The 24,328-nt window shown below is 40.3% G+C and overlaps 1 protein-coding gene across 1 annotated transcript in view; it reads left to right on the forward strand.

The window, feature by feature from the left end:
• Positions 1 to 22,549, forward strand: part of LOC103362442 (roundabout homolog 2) — a 47,267-nt gene extending 24,718 nt beyond the window's left edge. Inside the window, exons 9-25 of the mRNA XM_008288800.1 lie at positions 1,240 to 1,321; positions 1,543 to 1,708; positions 6,366 to 6,532; positions 6,888 to 7,009; positions 7,231 to 7,447; positions 8,372 to 8,490; positions 11,195 to 11,372; positions 12,474 to 12,692; positions 13,616 to 13,658; positions 13,749 to 13,882; positions 13,987 to 14,274; positions 16,471 to 16,609; positions 18,535 to 18,860; positions 19,066 to 19,179; positions 20,728 to 20,907; positions 21,195 to 21,319; positions 22,471 to 22,549. Coding sequence (XP_008287022.1) covers positions 1,240 to 1,321; positions 1,543 to 1,708; positions 6,366 to 6,532; positions 6,888 to 7,009; positions 7,231 to 7,447; positions 8,372 to 8,490; positions 11,195 to 11,372; positions 12,474 to 12,692; positions 13,616 to 13,658; positions 13,749 to 13,882; positions 13,987 to 14,274; positions 16,471 to 16,609; positions 18,535 to 18,860; positions 19,066 to 19,179; positions 20,728 to 20,907; positions 21,195 to 21,319; positions 22,471 to 22,482 — 2,631 coding nt within the window. The 3' untranslated portion in view covers positions 22,483 to 22,549. The remainder of the gene's footprint in view (positions 1 to 1,239; positions 1,322 to 1,542; positions 1,709 to 6,365; positions 6,533 to 6,887; positions 7,010 to 7,230; positions 7,448 to 8,371; positions 8,491 to 11,194; positions 11,373 to 12,473; positions 12,693 to 13,615; positions 13,659 to 13,748; positions 13,883 to 13,986; positions 14,275 to 16,470; positions 16,610 to 18,534; positions 18,861 to 19,065; positions 19,180 to 20,727; positions 20,908 to 21,194; positions 21,320 to 22,470) is intronic.
• Positions 22,550 to 24,328: the final 1,779 nt, after the last annotated feature.

Below are 24,328 nucleotides of genomic sequence, written 5' to 3' on the forward strand. Positions count from 1 at the left end.
CATCTAAAGAAGTTCACCTGCCCACATGCTGCGCTGTCTGTCAGCCAGAGGTCAACACTGCGGTGGGTGATCTCATATGGTCCGATGATAGTTCCAGCAGACTGGATCTGAGCCAGGACAGGGCTGCCAGTATCACTGAAGCATGCAGGCGTGTACAATTCATAAACAGGAGGAGAGGAACGGTGCGCTGCCTCATTGTTTGCAGCAGCGAAGCTTTAAGAGCCGCTGAGGTGATCGTTTCCGAACGGGGGGAGTGTTTAAGTGTGCGTGAATTGCATTTAGAGTCGCCACAGTTGAAAAAGTACTTGGATTCTTTACATAAAGCGGCTATGATCTGAGTATTTATATCGACAATGAATCAAACGGAGAAAACCCAGCTAAAAATGATCACACAGCTCCGCAGTTGCCCGCAGTTTTTGCTGAGTTTTTTTTTTTTTTTCTGTCTCTCAGCTCATTAATTAGTTTTTATGGTCTGCAGTTTTTAGTGTTTTAGTTGACTCTGGCTGCTCCCATCACGCATCAGGCAGCTGTTATCAGAGAAAGAGCCTCAAACAGCAGATGATTCCCAGTAATTGATGATTTGCTCCATAACGTCCGGATGATTAAAATAGGAATGTGTTTGCTTACAAGTTTGCCATATCAACTTTACGAGGTCGCAATGCGTCGGGGTTGTTTACGGCTCGCTTCTGCTTCGTCTGTGTTCCAAAATGTTGTCTTTCATTTCATAAATCATTTCTCTAAATACTTCCAACAACTACGTATGTAAACACAAAGCTCAGTGAGTACACTTACTAAAGGGCTGTAACATTAGGAAACAGTAATTATATGAGAAATCATGACTACCTGGGTTTAAATGGAGCAGATCCAACAAGGATGTTTGTGTTATTAGAGGTAATTTCTTCATTTAAAACTTCTTAGGAAATTATTTGGAGGTGAGAAACTTTACGATTATTAATTTAACATTATGCTACATCTGCATGTCAGATAAATTTAGCGGAGTAGAAGAAGAACTACCTCAAAATGGCAGCACTTAAAATAAATGTACTTTGTTGCGTTCCACCTCTGCCTGTCGGATTGAGAGCCTCATAAGTAAAAAGATGATTCTTGCTACCAACATTTGTCATCTGTTCATTCTCTCGGATCCAAAATGTCCTTCAAACAGAAAAGCCCTCGCAGCATTTATTCTCTTACCTTCTCTTTTCCTGATGCCTGTCTCAAATGCTGACTGCTGTTTAACAGGACACGGACTCGGGGATGTACACGTGTGTGGTTTCCAGCACCACAGGGGAGTCGAGCTGGAGTGGGATGTTGACTGTCAGAGGTACTTAGACCAAAACTCGCTGCACTCTGTCTTTCTGTTACACTTCACACTCTGTCACTGTCACGCTACACCTCGAGAAGCTACACACTCTGCACGCACACACACGCAGTCTGCAGCCTGAACACGATCAAATCCACTCCAGTTTCAGCCACAAACTCTTGATCAGAATCAATCTGTCGACGCGGGCCGATGGCGCCGTCTTCTTGTTTCTCTAATAGAAGACGGAGCTTCTTCGGTATCCAGAGTTTCCGAGTTCATCCAGCTTCCAGGACCTCCGCAGAAGCCCGTGGTGACGGAGGTGACCAAAAACACCGTCACGCTCACCTGGCAGTCCAACCCACACGAAGGCGGTGCCGCTGTCACCTCCTACATCATCGAGGCCTTCAGGTACATTTTTAATGATCGTTGAAAGAATACATCACTAATTTAGCAATCTGAGAAACTTTATTTGTCAATTTGCAGAAACTTGTCCAAGTAGAAACACGTTGCACAGCATGTATACAGTAATTACCCACAGACTGGCATGAATTCAGGTCTGTATCATCTAAACGTTGTGCTCCATCTTCTTCCAGATCACAGACAATGCAGGACAGGCAGGAATTTTGATGAACTGCTTGGCAAATAAATGTGCTTTGTTTGTTTTTACCATTACTGAAATTAAGCCTTGAGAGACAAATAGAGTTTTATGAACCAAATCTGGCCCTTCAGCAGCCAGACAAGGATTTTGAAAGACATGTTCTTTTTTTGTTTTTAAATATCACCAGAACAAACCATTTTAGAGGGTCAAAAACTCTGAAAACAGAACAAACTACATATTTTCCAACAGTCCTCAAACTATTTATATGTGACGTGCAGGTCTGTCAGGAACATTACACAAACCTAAACTTAAAATTGAGATATTTCATCACTTTATTCTAAATGGTTCGTGTAAAAATTCACCAACTGTGTACACGAGATCCTGTAAAAACAAAACATTCTGCGCTCATCGATACTACGACTGACTAAACGGTGACTGACACTGAAAAATCGACAAAAATTCAGGGACTTTATGGTCTGAACTGCAGGCTGTTGTTGATGCAGACGGGCTTAAAGACAAGTATGGAAATAAATAAAAAATGTAAATACTAAAATATCTATAGCATGTGGAGCCCACATTGATTTTTCCAATACCGGTAACACCTGAGGGCACGTGGATCAATGTTGGGAAAGTTGATTGCAGGGTTTAAAAAAAAAAAAAGTATGTAAACAAATATTTTTTCTCTTTTTCGTTCTTCTTCTTATTTATTTATTTTTTTTATATATAATTGTACGATAATGATGTAAAACTGTAAAAAAAAGACATGTTTGAGTTCCCTCTACCTCCAGCTGTGGCTATGCTGTTTCCATAGAGGTGCAGTAAAAAATAAATAAAAGAGCCCATGGTAAATAAACATTGCTTGAGGTTCAGAGGGTTACAGAATGGTTCAAATCAATGGAACAGAGGCCAAATGCCCATTTTAGAAATGCAAAAATCTACATCCTGACTTGTTTACATCAAGCTTCAGAAGATTCTATGATTCTGTAGGACATAATAAAAGTCATTCAGCACCACAGGACACTGATTTTCATCGGCTATGTGGTGCTAACAGACTATGTGAAATCGGTGAAAGGTCCCTTTAATATTTCTCTTAAATCCCTCCGTTCTGCCACGTCATGTTTTCTGGTTTGCTGTTTTGCTACTTTGCCAGCCTTGGTAGCAAAAAAAATATATCAACATTTCGACTTCCTTTTAGTATAATTCATGTGGCATTCACCCTCATTCTGCTTCTCCCTGAGCTAAAGTTCAGCAGACAGCCACCACTTAACTTTCCACTCCTGATAAAGGTCTCTCTATCTGACCGACTGTTCCCAGATAATGAAGTCCTCGTCATTTAGAGTCATTAGAGTTTCGAAAATGACTCATCTCTGCCTGGGGGGAGAAGCAGCTCTGTTAAGTGACGTCAAGTAGCGAAACTGTGACACTTGCTGCACCAGTATTTAGCCGCGGCATCCCGAGGAGGACCATGGCAGCTCTAACAAACCGAGCAGAGGATTTGGGAGGCAGACAGTGAGTGAAAGAGGAGACAATTACTGCCGTGGTCAGCTTGGCAGCTCTGTCCTGTCCTGGGGCGATGCAAGGAGGGGATGCTCGCTGAGTTGGAGAGGCGATTCATTACAGAAGCAGCATCGAGGGTACAGAACAAGTGTGCAGAGACAAACACACACATATACATGCTTTTTTTGTGTGTTTGTTTTTCCCCTGCGTACAAAGAAAGCTCAGTGTGGCCGACTTGCACACACAGCTGATGATGAAAATCCACTCACCGCTGCACGCTCCACCACTAAGAAATTGCTTGGAAATGTTTGTTTTCAGGCATCAGAAGGAACAAAGATAGAAATACGAACCCAGAAGTGTTGCAGTTGTAGTCTTTCTTCTTTGGTACCACGCAGAGCGAACACCTGCATTTATGTTTCAGATTTAAAAGGGAACAAATCTTGACGGATTGATGGTATTTATATTACACCCACAGATGCAGTTTTCTTTCTTTTTTTTTTGTTTTTTTATGACCAAAAAAAAACAACAAAAAAAGGCAGTATGACTCGACTTAAATGGCAGAATTTGCTTCTCTGGAGAGAAGAGGTGCCACTGATGATGGGGGAAAAGCTGCCTGTGTAACCGTGTCACCATTTTGTTCTCTGTGAAGGTGATGAAAATGTTAAACTGTGCTCCCGCTGTTAGATGGTGCCCGAACCTGCTCGGCATCAAGCTGCTGGATCCTCGGCGGGCTCGTTCAGGGGCCGTTGTTGTAACCTGCTGCAATAAAAGACTGAATAAAAAGCTGCATTAGCAAGCCCATACTTGCAGCGTGTTTGCAGACGAACAAAACCTCGTAGAAACGAGAAACAACTGGTGAAATCTTTCATTTGTCTGGTTAATCATTTAGTCGAAGCTGCACAAAAGAGTTCTCCGAAATCAACCCTGTTCTTCACGTTTCCTTCAAACTTGATTAAACAAACGAGATCTAACATGTTATTTGGCGAGTTGTTGAGGTTACCGCTAACGTTATGCTAAGCTAACTGGCTGTTCACTCACTTTACATCATGTTTCCTAACAAGTCAGTCAGCTGAATAGTCAATTGAGAGACAATAATTAGTGAGTAAGTAATTTATCAGGACGAAATCTAATAAATAAATAAATGTTGTTTTCAGCTTTTCTAATGGCTGTTTTTCTGTTTAGGATATTTGAACCCTCTAACCCTTAAAACTCACGGGTGGGATTGAAAAGCATGTTATTCTTTAAATAACAGCCAAATAACACCATTTATCAGAGCCAATAAATGTAAAAAATCATTGGAGTTTCACATTTTCAAGCTGGGTACAAATTTTGATCAATTACTTTGCGAAAAATGTGTTTTGTTTAAATGGCGGAAAAACATTTTGGTTATTGTTCCGTGAGTTGATACCGCAATTAGTGAAATTAAGCATCAAAAGACAAAATTGTGGGTTACAATTTGAGGCCTTTTTTCTTTCACATCTGGAAAGTTTTCAGCTGGAGTAAATCTGTTCATGCATTTTCTGACACTGTAGTCCTGAAGTGAGCAAATAGAGGTCCGTGGACCAAACCTGGTTCTTCATGATAAAACAGTCTTGCCGGTGGGTTTGAAAGGCGTTTTTAAAAATTGCTAAAATCAGGCCATTTCTCAGAGCCGGATGCTGTGAAAATGAATGTTCAACTGTCTGATGACCCTTAAACTAACTCTGTGTAACATGCAGGAAAACTGACCAACTCCAAGCCTAAAATTGGGATATTTCATTAAAATCACTTTATTCCATGTCTCATTTGAAAATTTGCCAACAGATTCTGTAAAATACAAAAAAACTTCAGCGCTCCTTACTTGTACTGTGAAGCCATGACTGACTCAACTGTGAGAAACAGTCATATCACAAAAATGCGAGGGTTATTTGAACAGAGAGTAGATACAAGACAAGAATGGAAAGATAGTAAAATGTAGGGACTAAAATATCTCTGGCATGTAGAGCCACTGTTATAGATTTGGAATATAAACCTTTACAACAAAAGACATTCTGTAAAATAGTAATTCAGAGTAACTCAGCTGCAACCAAAAGTCACACGACAAAAATTCAAAATGTTTGGTTGAGCTGCAGCCTGTGTTTGCACTGAGCAGAGGGAAGAAACACATCAAAATATAGGAAGTAAATTATCTATAAGACATAAAGTCTCTATTGTTCCAGTGTTGGTAACATCTGTGGGCACTTGGAAACATGTTGTACATGCTGATTTCAGGTTTTGACATCTTTATTTTTAACATTTTGATTTAAGGCATTATAAATGTCATGTTGCACAAACGACATTTCTGAGTTCTCTCTACTTCTAGTCATGATTGTGCTGTTTTTTTTATTTAAAGAGGTGTAGAACTTTATATTGCAGTAAAGACTGAGCCCACAGACACCAACATTTTTGGATTTTGTTCCGTTTTATGGCCAAACAAATAAATCTACAGGATGAAAGAGACAGACTGAAGGGAGGAGAGAGAGATCTTCCACATCAAAACTAATACAACCCAGGGTCATAACAGTTTAATCAAGAAAAACAAGCGAGACACATTTACAGCCCTTATTCCAGCTAATTTAAACTCATGCCTTGAGATATCACACTCTGTTTTCTCCTGCTCATGACATTTGAAAAACAAAAAAAGTGTTTTTCAGCACTTAATGAGTTGAAATATTGCCTAAATATGTAAAAAATTCAGATTTATGCTTGTGCTTTCATCTGTGCTATCAGCCCATCAGCAGCAGGCCAAGAGTTGGTGATCAAACCCATTACCTCATTATCTCAAGATAACATGAGAGATAACAGGAGTTTAAAAAAACACAAAACACACATTATAGGCCGTCTGCCGACTGTACGCTTCATTATCAGTGTTGTTTTCATCCTCCTGATATGGATCTAACCTACCAAAAACCACGGTCACACTGAGATCTTGTTTTATTTCTCGTCCTGCAGCCAGTCAGTGGGGAGCACGTGGCAAACGGTGGCGGACCACGTCAAGCACGAGAGGCACACGGTTGTCGGACTCTTCCCCAACACGGTTTATCTCTTCATCGTCCGAGCCGTCAACTCGTACGGCCTCAGCGACCCCAGTCCGATCTCCGAGCCTGTCAGGACGCAGGGTGAGTTACATAAACCCATCCCTTTTTGATTATACTTTCACTTTCTGAGCCCCACTGTTCAATCTTGATTTCAGTTTCCATATTTAAACAAGCAAATTACAGATACTGGATGTAAAGACTGCAGCACAGATAATGCGCTACATGGTTTAGAAGAACTTGCTTTGCGTGTGCAGTCTCAAAAACTAATTGCTTTCCCAGTGTGATGCTCTTCTGCCGTGAGCTATGTTGAATTTCATCAAAAAGTTTTTTCTCCTTTTCTTGCTGAATAGCTGCTAGTCAGCTGTTTTTTTTTTTTTCTTCTTCTTTTCCCCTCACACTGGGGCCTGGGCTGAGTGGATTTCTTTTGTTGTCTCAGATGGGAGTCCCACTGAACAGGGCGTGGACCACAGACAGGTGCAGAGGGAGCTGGGCGAGGTGTCCGTCTACCTGCAGAAGCCTGTGGTTCTGTCTCCCACCAGCGCCAGGATTTCTTGGACTGTGAGTTCAATACTTGGCAGATGAAAAAGTCTTACTTTTCAAAGTCAGCTTGCAGCGCGCGGAGGACATGCTAATCTCCAAACATTACCTTCAAACGCTCACGAGCAGATTAATTTGAAGTACAAATGCAGCATTTCTGCTTTTGATTACTGATGTAAATGTGACACACTGCCTCTGCGTTTCATTTGTTTGTTGTTTTGTTTTTTGCCAACTTTTCCCAGGTCGCCCGTCAGTCCCGGTATGTTCAAGGTTACCGCGTGTTTTACCGGACGATCGGCAACTCCTGGTTGGTCCAAGATGTGGAGGCCACGTCCGACTACAGCAGCATCTTAGTAGATCTGCACAGCAATACGGAGTATGAGGTGAAGATACGGCCTTACTTCAATGAGCTGCAAGGACATGACAGCCTCATGGTCCTGCTGCGAACCCCCGAGGAGGGTAAGGAACTGATAACTTTGTCGGTAGTGTGATGATCAAGTCGACTTTTTTGGTCAGATGATCTCAGTCTTTGGAGGAGAGTCAGAAAAATTAGATTCTACTCTTGTCTCATGAATATGAAGCTCCAGCTGGTTGACTCGCACATTGGAAAGTGACATTTGTGTGTTGTAACATTTGTGTAGAGTGAAAAACAAACTTTTACACAAACACGTCATTAGTTAGTTAGTTGTAAAAGCACTGGTACCAGATTTATTTATTTTTAACCTTAAATAGAGCTAGTTTGGTTGTTTCCCCCCTTATTTCCAGTCTTTCTGCTAAAGTAGGAGTTAACACTAAAGAAGTGAATTAACATATTTCCTGAAATGCAGAACTTTAAATGACCAATAAACAAGGGATTAGAGCCCTTTCAAAAAAAGAAAATGTTATTACTATAGCAACAATTATCAGTGTGAAGGAATTCATTGGTAAAGCAGTTCAAAGTGCTTCAGATAAGGCAGACAAAAGGCTTTAAAAACACAATGAAAACTAGATTAAAAAATATATATATAAAATCCAAGCTGAGCTGAATTAAATCAAATATAAATGGTGCTGGAATAACACCATAAATTAGAGGTAATATATGTTTATGGATTCTTTTTAATGTACTAAAAGTGTCTTAGAAATACCCATTAATGAAATGTGTACACTTCCTTTTAAACAGTGCTCATGAATAAATAATGGAGGCATATTTTCTTTGATTTAAATGAAACCTTTCTTTCAGTTTAATTCCAGTTCCCCCCCTCAAAATGTATTACATCAATTCATTCCAAAAAATTTCTTGGACATTATTCAGACATTGCAGACCTGTAAACAGAGCATCACCACGACGCTGGTGTCTATTAATAATTATCCAAACATCTCTTTGCTTCTTCTGTTTGTCTACAGTTCTGAGTGCTCCTCCGCAGGCTGTTTCTGTGGTGCAGCTCACCAACAGCTCCAGCATCAGCGTGTCCTGGGAGCCGCCGCCTCACAACACTCAGAGCGGCATCATCCGAGAGTACAAGGTGAGAGCGCGGCCGACTGTCCGTCCTCTGCTCACTCCCGATGCTTATTTGTACTTTCTGAGACCGTCAGTCACCGACGCACAAAGTGGAACAAATTGTTCTTTTAATCCTTGATGTTTGTATTTTCTACGCAGGCATTACTCAGTGTTGTCCAGACTCGCTGTTTATGAAAAACACTGATTTTGATTAACAATTGCTAATTACTCATTGCCTCTTATGTGCTGCCAGAACTTGCCGAAAAGAGACTCAGTTTGTCATCAGATTCTCGGCTGAACGCTGACTGTCCCCGTCATCTGTTTGCTCTGTGGAAGAAAAAAAAAACAAAACAGAGTTCTGATTATCTGTCTCTTAGCATGAGCACAACACTGATTACTAATCATCAGGCTGCTATTCCAGAGAAGAAGAAGAAGGAAAAAAAAAAAGCATTGAAATGGATCGTGCAGTTCCATTGTTTTGATTTATTCTCACCATCTGCGTCCACACGTAGAAAGTTAGGAGTAAACCGCACAAGTCTGACATTGAAAATCCAGATTCTTTTGAACTCAACAGCCGAAGGCAAGGATCACTTTTAATCCCCTTAAATGTTTCATTTTCTGAGAACTACACCCGACACGAGCCCCGAAGCGCTTAAAAGTGAAAAATGAAATATTGACTCGGTAAATCGGGATTACGGGACATATTTTCATTATGTCTGTCTGTGTCTTCATCACAGAAACTTCACAAAGGGCTAATTAATAAAAAAGTTTGCTCACTTTAGTGGATGTAGATGTGGAAGGGAACTGTGTTTCCGTAGCTGATAAAGATTTTACACGCAAAATAAGTTCATTTTCATAACATATCAATTGCCGTAGATCAGATCCGAGCAGTTTAAATGAGCTCCATCTTTAACATTATGCATGATTGCTTTGATTTCTTGGCTCAACATAAAATTTACTTTCAATTTAGCGAGTTTATTTCGAAGAGAAAATATCACATTCCTCCTGAAGTTAAATTCAGAAGCAGGAAAACACATTCTTGCTCAGTTTATGCATTCAGGTATGGTATTCAGTTTTTTTTTAATGCAGTTCAGTTGTATTTATATTGAGCCAAATCATCAGGTAAGTCATATCAGGGTGTTTTTCATACTGAGGTCAATATTATACTATTATAGAAATAACCCCAGCAATTCCCGAATGAGCACCTGAAGACAGCAGGGAGGAAAAAGTACCTTTTAACAGGAAGAAACCTCCAACTGGCCATCTGCCTCCATCGGCTGGGGCAAGAGGAAAGAGAGAGGATGAGAATTTGAGAAACAATAACCGCTGAGCAGGTTGGCGGGGCTGATAAACACACATCATAAACATATGCAGCTCCTCCAGAGGAAGAAAATACCTGCAGAAAGGTCCAGAGAGAGAGAGAAGACAGACAGGAAGAAAAAAAAAAAGCACAAATACCGGAGAGAGAAGACACAAAGTTAATGACATGCAACGGTGGCATGTAAATGTATGGAGAGAGAAAAAGAGCAGAAAGTAGAGGAGAGGTGCTCAGTGCATCATGGGAAGTCCCTCAGGAGGCTTATAGCAGCACAACGATGAGACGGTTGAGGGGGAGAGCTTCTCTGCCTCCTGAACAAAATGCGGAGTTTTGGTGGCAAATGTGTGCAAAAATGTTGATAGATGCAAATATTAGTGAGTCAGTTTGCTGATGATGTTCACGTGGATGGCTCCTTTTGTTTCACCATTTACTAATATTGTGTATTTTAATGATGGCTAGGCCACATTAGTGAGAACAGTTTTAAAACATGGAATACAAAATTCTGTTGCTGAGCAAATTATTTCAGTTTATAATGAAACTTTTGAGTTATTTATCAAGAAAGATTTTTAAAATGACTGATAATTAGGCTTTTGAGATGCAAGCAGGTTCTGGAGGGTTTTTTTTTCTTTTGCTCCTGTCACGTTTTTAGTCCCTGTGGGCTATAAAATAAATATTCTGCTATTTACGTTTTTGTTCAATTTGATTCCATACTTCTCTGTATAAACACAGCCTGCAGTTCAGCTGAGTTAGTCACATGACTCCTGGTAGCAGCTCACTCAGTCATGGTTTATCTATTGTACTGAGGAACACAAGATATTTAAAATAGAATTTATATAGAATAAAGGGATTTCTGGGTCTGACAAATGGTGTGATTTTGGTGATTATTTAAACAATAATACGATTTTCAAACCCACCATCTTCAGAGTTGTGTGAAGCTTTGAATTTAAACTTCTATTAAGTCACCTTTTGTCATTAAGTGAACAGTTACTTGACTTTCATGGGGTCAATCTGAGGTCTGCATAATTTTAAAGCAGGACTTTTACCTCCATCAGAGCATTGTAACATTGTGCTGCTGCTTCTGTTTTTACCTCATCTAAACATTTCTTCATCTAACATGCATGAACTCTCATGAAAGAGTCAGAGCTGTGATGCCTAAAGGCACATACATTTGAAACATCAAGAGTTTAAATCTGGCTTTTAATGACACACAATTCTCTTTCATCTCTGCCGTATCTCTGCTGTCATTCTCGGCTCCATACAACCGGATAAAGCGTCTGTGTCAAGAAAATGAAAGGCACCGAGGCTTTTTTTGGAATCTGTCTTAATCACAGGCCTCATCTTGTCATCGGGAGCGCTGCTTGATGTGTTTAAAGTTTCAAACGTTAACCGTGTGCTTCTGGTTGTCCGTCAGGTCTGGTGTCTGGGCAGCGGCGTGGAGCAGGAGAACCAGATCAACCGAACGGTGGACGGAGCAGTTCTGTCCATCCTGCTGACAGGCCTGCTGCCCGACGTCCGCTACACCATCGCGGTGGCTGCTGTCACCAGCCTGGGTGTGGGCGCTCAAAGCCCGCCTGTCAGCCTGCTTCTCAGTGAGTCACTCAAACTGTTAGAGCTACTACACGCTGAAAAATATGGCAAGATGCACTCTGAGCTGCCTGTGTTTACCGCAGGTAAAAAAAAACAAAACATCTGTATGTGTTGACGGTGATGTGTGAATGGGTTTAAACCTAATGCATCATCTACGCCCGTGTTTTGAGTGTGAAAACATAAAATGTGTAAATCAAAAGTTTGTTAGAGCTATATGCTGTAGATTAGCATTTATTGAGCTCTGTTAACTTTTGCTGGCTGAGGATGTGCAGTGTTTTTTTTTCTCCCTCTGCTTTTATCATCCCGTCGGCTTCATAGCCAGTTATCCAGACAGGTTGCAGCCCAGAGGAGACGCGTTGCTTCATGTGTTTTCTGAGATATTTTCCTTCTCACTTTAACTGTGGGTGCATTTTTATAGAAATACTCAAGCAATTGGAACACTTCTGTTGCTCGCTTTCTTGCGAAAAGTTAGATGAGAAGGTGTAGATGTCAAAACCAGCTTACTATAGTATAAAGATAGGGAACAAGGAGGGGAACAAATAGCCTGGTTCTGGTCCAAAGCAATGCTCGCTAATTGACACATCTTGTTCAATCAGTGCAAAAGAAAAAGCAGAAAAAGGATAAGTTGTGGTTTTCTTTGCTGGATGGGTAACAAGACTCCAGGTAGACTCTGGAAAAAACAGTCCAGAACATGACACGTGAAGCTGCTCGGCTGCAGACAGTGGTGTTGTATACTGTTGTCACTTCTCTTATCAGACTCAGAGTTCCCTCAAATGCTGAATTATTCATTTAAGCTGTCACTAGTTTGTTTTTTCATGATTTACATGGCATGGCACACTCAGAAACATCATTATTACACAGTGAAGATGCTGCTTGTAGCATATGGCTGCATTAATGTATCACACTTAATGTACTGCACTTTAGTTTCACATGTCTACCTCATTATTATTTATGACATTTCTTTTAATTTTCTATTGCTTTTCATAGAACTGTGTGTTTTATAATGTGTCATTGTTATTACACAGCCTTGAGAACAGCCACTTTGCATTTCACTGCACATACTGTATGTGACAAGTAAAGGATGCTGATTGCTTCTCTTTCAGCTCTGCCACTCGACAACACCTCGACGGCCGTGAAGAAAAGCAGCGACCTCAGCATCGCCGAGCAGATCGCAAATGTCATCCGCCAGCCGGCCTTCATCGCAGGCCTGGGCGTGGCCGCCTGGTTGGTGCTGATGGGCTTCAGCGGGTGGCTTTACTGCCGCCACCGCAGGAGGAAGCAGCTGGGACACTACACCACGTCCTTCGCTTACACGCCAGCAGGTGAGAGAGCGGGAAAGAAAACGCTCCGACTTGTCTGTCTTAACAGGGTTTTACGTCTGATGACAAGAAGAGTAAAAGGTGGGAAAGGTTAGAATGACTCAGGAGGATTTTTCAGACAGTTCTCACATCTTGTTATATAAGAGAGACGTTACAGGGAAGAAGAAAAAAAAGGCCTCTGTAGTTGTGAGAGCAAACCATCTGATTTTGTTTTCAACCACTGACAGTGACAAAGTTCTTAATGGACCTCGGGGGATATCTCTAACAGTGATGAATGTTTTCAATTTTAGTTTGTATTTTCACAAAGCGACGCCTGCGCTTTAATCGCATGCTCAGTTAATTAAAATGTATTTATCCCCACCGGGTTGTTTTCATGGCGGGAATACACTGAAGCATACGTTAAAAAGTAACCACAACATACAGTTAATTTTAGATTTACGCCCTTTGGCACATGAGATCACAAACACATCAGTTGTTTGCTGACTTTGAGAGGGATTTTGTTCAATGGACCGCCTCGGGCCTTTAGAAAAAAAAAAAAAAAACATATGCAATTTGATTTACCGATAAATAATTCACAGTGACTGTTGTATGTATGATTTCACACTTGAGTATGGATTTTATTATCATGTTAATCTAGCTGGCCTTGACTCCAGATACATCAGTGGAGAAATGACATCTGCATTTTAATGCATTGCAGACTGTATATGGATCTTTTGTGTACCTCTCAGTGTATGTAGGTCACCAGTGCATCTGCATTAAATATCGATTCAGATCCGCTTTCTTAAACCCCGTGTGGGATAAACTGTTTATTTGGTAATGGAGTATAATAATTCAACCCAAAACATGTTTATCTTCCAGTGAATCTTTAGTGGAAAAAGAAGTATTTAGGCTTAAATGCTCTATCTTTTCTGCTGCTTTTCTTGCAGTTGGATTTGCTCACAGTGAAGGATCGGGGATCATCAACGGAGGGTAAAGTCTGCGTTGTGATTTGACTCAGATTTTAAGTGCCACTGTGTATTTTAAGGAAACAGCATCGATAAGTTTCACCTCTCTTCTCAGACCTGGTTTGTTGGGATCAAATATGGGCAACTACCCCTGGCTGGCTGACTCCTGGCCCACTCCGAACCTCGCCCACAGCAAGGACTCAGTCAACTGCTGCTCCGGAAAACTGGACTCGGAGAGATATTATAACTGTAAGAGCTCTCTGAACTTTGAATGTTTGGCACAGTAACACCCCCGTTAGCCTGCTGAATAGATGAACACCATTGTTAATGTAACACAGTCCTTTGCTGTTCAGCTGTTGGCATCATCAACTACCCGAACCAGACGGAGAAGCGCAGCACGGCGTCCAACGACAGCCCCATCTACAGCACCATCAACACCACCGCCGAGGACGACCTGCTGGCGTATTACGACACCTACTCCAGCACGTCCTACAACCAGGGTCCCGACCCGTATAGCAGCAACCCGATTCTGGCCAACAGCGGGCTAATGGGTCTGGAGAAGGACCTGGACCAGTGGACCATCCAGTCTGGGCACTCTGGATCTGAGTATGCAAAGCTCCAATACACCAAGAAAAGCAACGGTGGGAGTTTTTCTACTTCTGTAGGAGCACGTTGCATTCACAAACAAAAGAAAGCTGTGTAAAAAAAAAATAGGACTTTACATCTCAGGGTTTCAAGAAAATGCTTCAGAACTTGACTAAAGATGCTCAAGATTTCTTCAGTCATCTAGTGATATTGTCAGTACATCTAAGTCTAACAGACTAAAAGGAACTGTTAAAGCTACAGTAGGCAAAAATCAAAAGCTTTTCCCTCTCCTTCTTTCTTCCAAGCCAACACTCGCTTTAAGCCAACATTCATTTGTGGCTTTGCCCAGGATACAAACCTCAACTTCCCAAGTGAAAGTCCTCCATCTGTTCCATTGCACCATCACATCCTGCTCTCACCGTGGATCTTATTTATACTAGCTTATCTAATCAGTGAAAAGGCCTGAAATTTGGCTAAAATCTCCAGCTAGACTCCTTCAAGTCTAAAAACAAAGCCAGGAAGACGTGCAGAGTAGAAGTCTGTTTTTTCTCAGACCAGTTGGGTTACAATAAGCTGAGAGGTTAATATGGATTTTCTGCCCCCAAAGAACTGCCTATCCCTGATTTAATAGTGAATTCAAAGTGTTTAATTTTCCAAAATGCAGACTAAAAAGTGGGGCTCATGTTGCAGCCCAAACTGCAACATTATACTTCTTCTTCCTGTAAATCTGATCACATAAATAACATTTTTAATGCAACATTTCCAAATATTTTTACATAAAAAAACAAAATCAACAACAACAAAAAACACTTTTACTGATTGATCATTAAGTTGTTATCCATTACAGTGACCCTGTAAACCCTCAGGCTGTTTGTTTCAGAGCTTTTTTGTTTGTTTGTTTTTGCTCATTATGGGCTCATTTTTCATTGTAATATGAAGTCCTGCATCTTTCTGGAAACGGCACAACCGCAGCTAGAAGTGAAGAGAACTCAAAAATGGCTTCTGTGCAGCAACATATAAAAAAACAAAAACAGAAACAAAAGTTGAATTTTTTTTTGTTATTTATTTCTCACAGATGCTACCAACCGGAAAAAATATCGACTCCATGTATTATAGATATTTCATTCCCTACATTTTTAATTTGTTTCTTCTCTCTGCTCTCTGTAAACACAGCCTGCAGTTCAGCCCAGGTCAACCAGAATTTTTGTCACATGACTGTTGGTTGCAGCTGAGCTACTCATGGCTTGTCAGTCGCACTTAGGAGAACATCATTTTTTACTCTTGTACAGAATCGGTTTAGTTGACGCGATGAATTTTTGAAGAACTTTCAAATGAGACATGTCGAATAAAATACTTTTTGACGGAATATCACAAGCTTAAGTTTTAAATTGGTTGATTTAAGGTAGGTTCTTTGGTTGGATCGGGTGGAACCATCACCACAAGTATAGCAATGAATGATGACCACTGATCTTCTCTTGGAGTCATGATACACTAAGATAACTGTGTATTAATACTTTTGCACTGAGTAATCCATTTTATTTTCATAAAACAGGTCAGAAATGTAACTATATTTAATAATCTGAGACAGTCTTGTTGTAAAATTGCATTTACTATGTGATGGCAAATTAAAAAGGAAAATGACTGCAGTCAGTTTCAGCTTATTTAGTTAGACTATAAACGTATTGATGCCTTTGTTGCCTGCAGTTTAGAAAACTGGAAACGGTTTCAACTGAAAATGTGTTTGATTCATGTTCACACACAATTTTTCTGACTTCCCCCAGAAGAAGTTGTGGTGCAATACTTGCATCACTGTGGCAAAATGTAGGTCTCATTCATTTAAATTTGTACAGCAAGGATTTGTCCACCCACCTGTGTGCTTTTGTTTAGTGGAGTATAAATACAAATATGGTATCTACTTTACATTCCTTCTCATGTCCTATCTAAAGAACGTGCCGTGTTGAAAGCTGCTGTACAGATAAATCTGGCATGCCTCCGTATATGTGTACGATTGAAATGGAAATATACTGTAATGTAACTAAGGAATGTGGAAAGAAAATGGGCAACAAAGAGAAACGTCCTTCATGCACTCATAGGCAGAGAGAACGAGGGGTTTTTAAAAGCTTATATTTAATTGAGCATATTCATCATTTCAACTTGACGTCAGTTTCTGCTTCAGGGTCAGGGAGGCGATAATAGTAACACATTGATTACATCTTGTACGTTGCTGTTTTTCTGTTGGGTTTTTTTTCTAGACAAACTGGTAAAGCAGAGGTCTGCTGGGCCCTCGTCCAAGTCAGCTCCTCTCACCTGGGTGGATGTTTTGTCGCTGCCTCTCCCTGCCCACAAAGACAGATGCCGCGCCAAAGCCGACAAAGAAGAGGCACAACACAGGTGAGACTCATCGTCCGCCGTCTGAAATATTTTCCAATCTGTATATCGAGGCCATTTTTCCGCCCCAAAGAGCACAGTTGCTTTTTGTGCGCTCTAATATTCATTCAGTCAATTTATTATTAGCGTCAAGGCCCCCCCTCCCCCGATTTCACCTATATGACAGAGGGAGTTAAGGCAGATGGATATCACAGCCTGCCCTGTAACTCTGCCAAGGCTGTCAAACAAAACTTGAGTGAAGTTTGGAGTCTGGGGAGTTTTTCAAATTAACAGTTGTGTCTCCGGGCAGTGAGTCGATCGCGCTTCGGGGCTGCAGAGGGGAGAGTTCACTCTAACTAGTTCTGACACTTTAGATTGCGGACATAACGGGGCGGCAACGGAGGGCTGTTCTGACTGCGCCGCGTCTTTTGTAATGACATTAGCCACCATCTGACAGGCTGGATTAGTACTTTCCATTTTCAATGACATGTCCGTCATTAAATTAGGCCTGACGGCACTGAAGTGACAACAGGAATCAAGGAGGTGGTTCTCGTCCTCTGTTACTCCAGACTGGTCTCCCGTTTTTCATAGGAACTTGTAATGAGATTATATACTTTTTCACATTATTTGTTGTCATTGTATGTCTCTATACATGTTGATTTGTCTGTCTAACACTTTAGAAATATCTCAACAGCCGTTTAAGAGATTCAGATACAATTTTGTCGAGACATTTGTGAAGCAACAAGTGAAAACCAGCAGTTTGCTTTATGATTAAATCCTTGCAAAACATATGATGTCATCCACTGCACTGTGTTGTGTTGTATGTTAACACAATGAAGCAAAACATCATACTTGTTGAAAATCTGCATGAAACACATGATTTATCGTTTTATATTCAAGTCCAATCAGTGTTTTGATCACATTTAACAAAATCTGAAATCTCTTTATCCTCCTTTCTGAACAAGCTCTAATTACTGTGTGAAGCTTTCACCATGAGTTTTTTTTTTTTTGCACTATTATTCCCATGAGAAGTATTTTTTTTTTGTAGATCTTCTTTATAATCTCAGCATAAAAGTCCATTTTATTCAGGCCTCTGCACAGAGAGAAGAGGCTGTATTTCATAATAAATGAAAACAAAGCAAGATTTCACTGGAATTATGTTTTATTTGGAGAATTAATAATTAGTTCTGGTGCTAATACACTTTGTTGCAAGTAGCTCAATGACACTTGAGAAACTTAAAGACATAATCTATTACAGATATATTCATTTTACTCTCTGCAATATTCCATAATTTCTTTACATTGTATTTTTATGAACTGTTTCGTAATTGTATTTATTTTTTACTACTCAACTCTTATTTTGTCTTCAGTTTTGTTGTTTCCATGTGAGTAAATCTCTATCAAATACTTTCAAAGCGCTTTAAACCCTGTTTGATTTGTTTGAAAAGAAATAGAACTGGATTTTCTGTGATGCTGCTGATCACTAATGTTTGTAAGAATAAGCGTAAATTGACCAAAAATGCTGCAATAAACATGATTGCGTTTCCAAAGGTATCATTTGTAAAACACTGTACAGTACAAGCATCTTAAAAATGATGTAATGTGGTATAATACTTACAACAGAGAGTAAAACAGACTCTGTGATTTTAGTGTAATCTGCTGCACAATCCTGCCTGCAGTGACCTTTAGAATCCATTTTATGAGCTCATCTTGTCTCTCATCCTCCAGATAAATTATTTATGCCGCCAACAGTTTAGCTGCAATGCTAATAATGTAAAATTTAAGAACTGCAGATAATTTCAGGTGCTTCTAGGATCATTTCCACACTAGTGCCTTGGTAACTTAGTTAAACTCTTCCCCTCATCGCTACCCTGCTGTTTGTTATTTATACGTGTAGTTTTTACAGTTTTAAAGACACACCCTGCTCTTACTCACTGTGCCTCTTTTAGCTCTGAGGAGGAAGATGACGACTGGTGTCCTCCACTGCCGGCCAGAACTTACCTGATGGACACTTCGAAGGAGGAGCTCTCCAGCCCGCCGCCCAAACAGGAGGAGCTTTCCTACACAGCCACACTGATGTCTTACCCGCAGCGAGACGCCAACAAACCCACCGACAGTCCACGGCTGCAGCACTTTGACCTCTTGGCCCGTCACCACTCCCAGGTCTCCCAGTCCAACCCCGATCTGTTTACCAACGCCAAGGCCCGGGACGCCAGCGAGGTGTACCACACCAGCCAGTGGGCAGACGATTTCAAGGGGGAAAGCCTCGGCAAAGGTCAGTCTGAATTCGTCTTAGTGCCTCGCATCCTCGGAACAGGCCGCACACAACCACGCGGTGTCATGTATAATTTAGTTTATGATGTTACTCACAGAGAGTATTTGTACACGAGAATCATGTCGCATTCACTCAGAGTGAAGCCCAGCGCTCCCCGGTTTCTCGTAAGTTTCCTGAGGATGACATCAGTGTGGTTTCTTGTCAGGACAATCTGCTTCAGCTGCAGAGTCGAGCCCCACAGCTCAGACGCACAGATCCAGGAGTAAGAAGAAAACGCCCAAGGACGGACAGAGCAGGCGAGAGCTGCACAGCGAAGCAGGTACTATGCGCTGTTTCTTATACATGTAATTTCTGTTTTAGTTTGGAAAAAAAGAATCTATTTGCCTATTTTAAAGCATCTATAACCCCTCCAGTCACATGGCTCTGTGGACCTCAGTGTCAGTCTGGACGTTCATCATGTTAGTCTCAACCAAAATAGCTCCACAACTATGAGATGGGTTCCCATAAAAGAGAAATTAACAACCCCAATTACTACAACAGTATTGGAGGATGCAGGCCAAGTATTTTTGGACAAGATGCAAAACTGTAAGGAAGATCCTAGAATATGAAATCCCCAAAGATATCAGGGTATTGGACTTTGGTGAAAAAGAAAAGAGAATTTTATTGTGAAGACAGATTGATATCAGTGTAAAATGTTGTTCAGTGTTGGTTAAAAAAAGAAAAAAAATCAATTTCAAAAACTCGTGTAAATCTGAACTTCCCTTCTTAAACAATGGATGGACGTAGTGAGGAAAGTATTTGTGATGGTGAAGGTCTTTCTACAGAAATGGAAAATCTCCACCTTGCTCTTGAATTTATTAACCTTAAAATCTAAAGTTAGACAGAAACATACTATTTGTCCCGTACGGGCTTCAGTCACTGCTTGGCGTCAAAGGATCATCCTGTGTTATGGTAAATGACTCTTTGCTATTTTCAGAGCAACTAAAAGCAACTAAAACAAAGACCATTTAGTGTTCTCATTCTGTAATCATGTTTAATTCTAATAAATAAAAAGAAGACAATCACAGAGACTGAATCATAATAACTCTGGCGATAATTTTTCATCTAACACAATCACTAGGTCAGAATTTCCTTGTTTCCGATACTTTTTTGATAAATGCTTGCAAAGAAAATTACGTTACCATCAAAACACTAAGTTAAGCTTGTCGATACGGTGAACTTTTCACCTGTTTGCCATTCAGCATGTCAGCACTGTCACTGTGACCATGCTAGCATCCTGACATTAGCATTTAGCTTAGCATCACAAATTCACCAGCACGGCCTCCTAAGAATCCAGGCAGCATTATTTCTGACACTTTTAATGTTGTACATGTTTAGCAAAGACTGCTCGAGGAAAAGTTTGACATTTTGGGAGCTGTGCTTACTCATTTTCTTGCCCAAGGTCTTCTGTGTTCAACTCGTTGTTGAACAGGACGAGTTACATCCTTACTGGTTGCCTGGCAACTGGTCACGACAACCTGTAAAATGGCCAGTTGTCTTTTTTTTTTTTTTTTGCACCGCAGCTTCTGTACTCATTAAACAGCCAAGATTTATAACGTGTTAATCAGGAAGGTGATTGTCGCTACTTTAGGGCAAAGCCAGGTTAACGGTTCCTCGCTGTTTCTGCTGCAAAGCTAACCGGCTGCATTTTCATATTTAATAATGAGACACACAAGTTGTAGCTTCTCATCTAACTCTGGGCGAGAAAGTGAACAAACGCTTTTCCCTTTAATGTCCAACTTTTCCATTAAAGCTGAATTTGTCTTTGGTTTATTTTGTTTTGTTTTGTTTTTGGTTTTTTTAATCATCAATGATCGATCATATGCAGAACTCCCCCCTCCACCAGCTCCCCCTCCCACAGATGACTCCCTGCAGCTCCTGGCGGATGTTTTGAGCCGCAGCCGAACCGACGGCGAAAGAAAAGAGGGGAGCGACTCCCCAACTCTTCCTAAGAGGGGAGAACATTTCTCACCCCAGAGGAGAGGATCGGCAAAGTGGTTACCGCAGGGTAAGAGATGAAAATTTTAAAAAAGAACAATCTATGTTGTGGCAATATGTGCCATCTTGCTTCAACAGCTGGACCTCAAGTAGATGTGTGTTAATATTATTGTGACGCTTCATACAAATCCCTTTCAGCTTAGAAAGAACCAACTGCCGTGTGTGCACACTTATTATCCCGTAGTAGTGGCTCTGCTTTTAATAGCAGGGGGTCTATTTTCAGTCTGCTCCCTCACTTAGGGTTTAACCTATATAAACACAGCTGTAACTTTCAGTGATCTGTTTTGTCGTGTGCAGATGAGAATGTAATCCCGTATGGGCAGTCGAGCTTCCTCCCCAAGGTCCAGATGTCGGGCTACGGGTCCCTGGGTGGAGGAGGAGGCTTTCCGAGACCCTCCACTGCTGGCCGGAGGAGAGATGAGGTATGTGTATTAACTGCTGAACGCATACTGCGTTTGCAAAGTGTGGATTACGGTCAGTTCAGCCGTAAAATGAGGACACAAGAGATCAAAAAGTAGTGATCTAAGATTGTGAATCAAGAAAAAAAACACTCAATCTCCTGAATGTCCTCATACAAAACAGGGAGTTTATGTTCTCTTGTGGGTAAATATGCAGCATGTGTAAGGGTGGTGCTTTTTAATAAAACTTTATTTGAAGGAGATGAACTCATCCACATTTTTCTGAATAAAAGTTCCATTCTACAGGCTTGAACGACATGTTTGTTCAGTGATAGAGGGTGGAAGCTGCAAAGAGCTTAATTTCAAGGAGGAAATGTAGTGATTTAAGTGTTTTTGCAACTGAGGGGAAAACATTTTTTTTTCTTCTTACCAAAGTGTCCCTGAAAAGTTTGCAAACCACCCACGCAACACCGTCGACTTCTTTGCTATTCAGCGCTACGCTCTGCATATTCAGTATCACTTTTAAAGGTCATTTTGAATTGGTGGTGCGACTCCTCTATTTCAGATAATTGTCAGTTTTTGTAGGTATATATCATTTTTTAAAAAAGTATTTTAAAAGTATTTTTGTGAGAGAATGGGGTTACTTTGCTATTGCAGTAAGTTTTTGCAATTCATAAATGCATAATTCTTGGCGTGCTCTATATGTCGGCTAAAAAAGTAGCAAGAAAGTGCAGAACTGAAGCATTAGATAAGTAAAGTTTCTATTCAAATCTAAAGTTTTGCAATATTTCTTTTAAAAAAAAAAAAAAAAGCAAATGAATGCATGTTTTGATCCCCTAACCAATAACCAACTGCAGACGAAGAGGACGCATTGAGATGTTGTGAATAAAAACAGCATTAATGAAACTTTGGGGAATGAAAACATGATGAAAACATGGCTTTTGTTTGTTTGGTGTATTGATTTGAGGAAGCATTGTTCTCATCCAATTCCTCAGTGTGCATCTAAAGGAAAAGCAATAAATTCTGATATGCATAAAATATTGATACCGCCGTTTAAAAAAATTCAGCATCGATCGGACTCTTGGCTGTTTCGTGTAATCTGTATTTAAATCAGTGTCAGTGCATTTGTTTGCGCTCATTCTTTTGTGTTTGTGTGCTTTTTGTTTTCCCCCCAGAACCTCATGTAGACAGAAGATGATTACGTGTTGAGACATCCTCCTTTTTTCCTCCCCGATTCTCCCGTCTTTGCGAACCATCAATCTGTTGCCATGGTATCTTAAACAGAAGACAAAAGGGAAAGCGTCAAGGCTTGCCATCTGCCTTCTCACAAACTGTTTGTATTCTTTTTAGTTTTATTTTAATGACTTAATCTTTATTTTTTGTGGTTACCTTCACCGCCTCCTCCGTGTATATAGACATCTTTGCAATTTTTTAAAAAGACGTGATCATATATATATATATATAAACCTAAAAATGGATCCGGGGAGGGGGATATTATCGTATTTTTAGGCAATGGGAGGCAAATGTAAGTACTACATTCTTGTACAGCAGATTATTGAATGTATCTTCTGTTTACTCCTAACCATGAAACCAAGACGATGACGTGTTTGACGGGCAAACGACACGAGGCGGAAAATGTGTTAATAACCCATCATGTTGGTGTGTGTGCGTGCGTGTGTGTGCGTGTGTGTGTGTGTGTCGGTGCATGTGTGTAGTGTTACTGTTTTTATCTCTCATCTCCGTGTGGCTGTGTACTGTGGTACTCCTGTAGATCACCAGACCAGTGTGTTCATTTTTAAAACTGACTAATAAAGCATTTGTTAGAAAAATGTTTCTCTCCATGTGTGAATTACGACAGAAGGACGGCACTGATGGCAGCATCAGTCTGTCTTTTTGTTTGTTAGTCGGTTTAAAATATTTCTATGAAATTTGGTGCACGTGTTCCTGTGAATGATTCTTCACCTGGCACCTTCATCTGGTTGAAACGTATTTTTTTTGCCAGTTATTTATGACATTCAGTTTCTGGAAAGTGTCAAAACAATCATTTGTTTACGAGATTCAGTAGGTCACGCTTTGGAAATGATCATTTGTACACATGATAATGCTGCTAAATCTTTTAAACCTACTTATCTGTGCACACAAATTAGTCCAGTTCGGTCTTTAAGAACACATATGGACAATTTGGTTGCGGCACGACAGCCAGACAGGTAACATGTACACATCATGACAACAACACATAACAGAATACAGTTTTAAAGTAGATGAATACAATAAGTATATTTACAGAATAACAAGTTCAAACAAACATATCTACATCTTCATTTATTGTAAAAGAATCATGATGCATTTCAGTGATGACATCTGCAGTCATGTAAGTTATTATTCCAACATTACTCTGAAAAGTATGATAAAAAGATCTTCAAATAAAAAAACAAAAAAGATAACATCTCAGCTGAAATTTAAAAAAAAAAAAACAAACTTATTAAATCCAAATCAGGCACAGCAAGAATGGAAGGCAAATTTCAGGCAAGAATTTTGACATAAAGTTTACACTTTTTTTTTTGCCATATCACAAATTATTCATTCTGCAGGAAAACATTCTAAATTATGTGCACAAATTATGCAAATGTGTGCTTTTAAATGTAGTTTGGGGGTCTGTAATGACCAAATACCTGCAAAACATCCATATCTGCTTCACTTAGTTTACTTATTTGCAACTTCAGAAAACAAATGATGGAAAATTAGCAGTTTTTTTCTGGTATTGAGAAACAGGACATACAGCATATGCAGATACAAGCTAAATCAAATAGAAATTAAAGCCGCAAACGGCGATGGACGGGTCCTCGCCCTACGCTTGTCGGCATTCGCGCACGGCGAGACTGTGATCCGGCATGTCGAGTTTGGGGCAGATCGGAGCAAGTGTGGCCTAGTTACGAGCCACTTCCTGTTCCAGAATGTCCTCAAAACCTGTCAGGATGTAGTATATAGTGGGAAAAGTGTCCTGAATGTGTTTAAAGACAGCTTAGGAAGGTA

This window comes from Stegastes partitus, unplaced genomic scaffold (assembly GCF_000690725.1).
Source record: "Stegastes partitus isolate 25-593 unplaced genomic scaffold, Stegastes_partitus-1.0.2 Scaffold574, whole genome shotgun sequence".
NCBI classification, from domain to species: Eukaryota; Metazoa; Chordata; class Actinopteri; family Pomacentridae; genus Stegastes; species Stegastes partitus.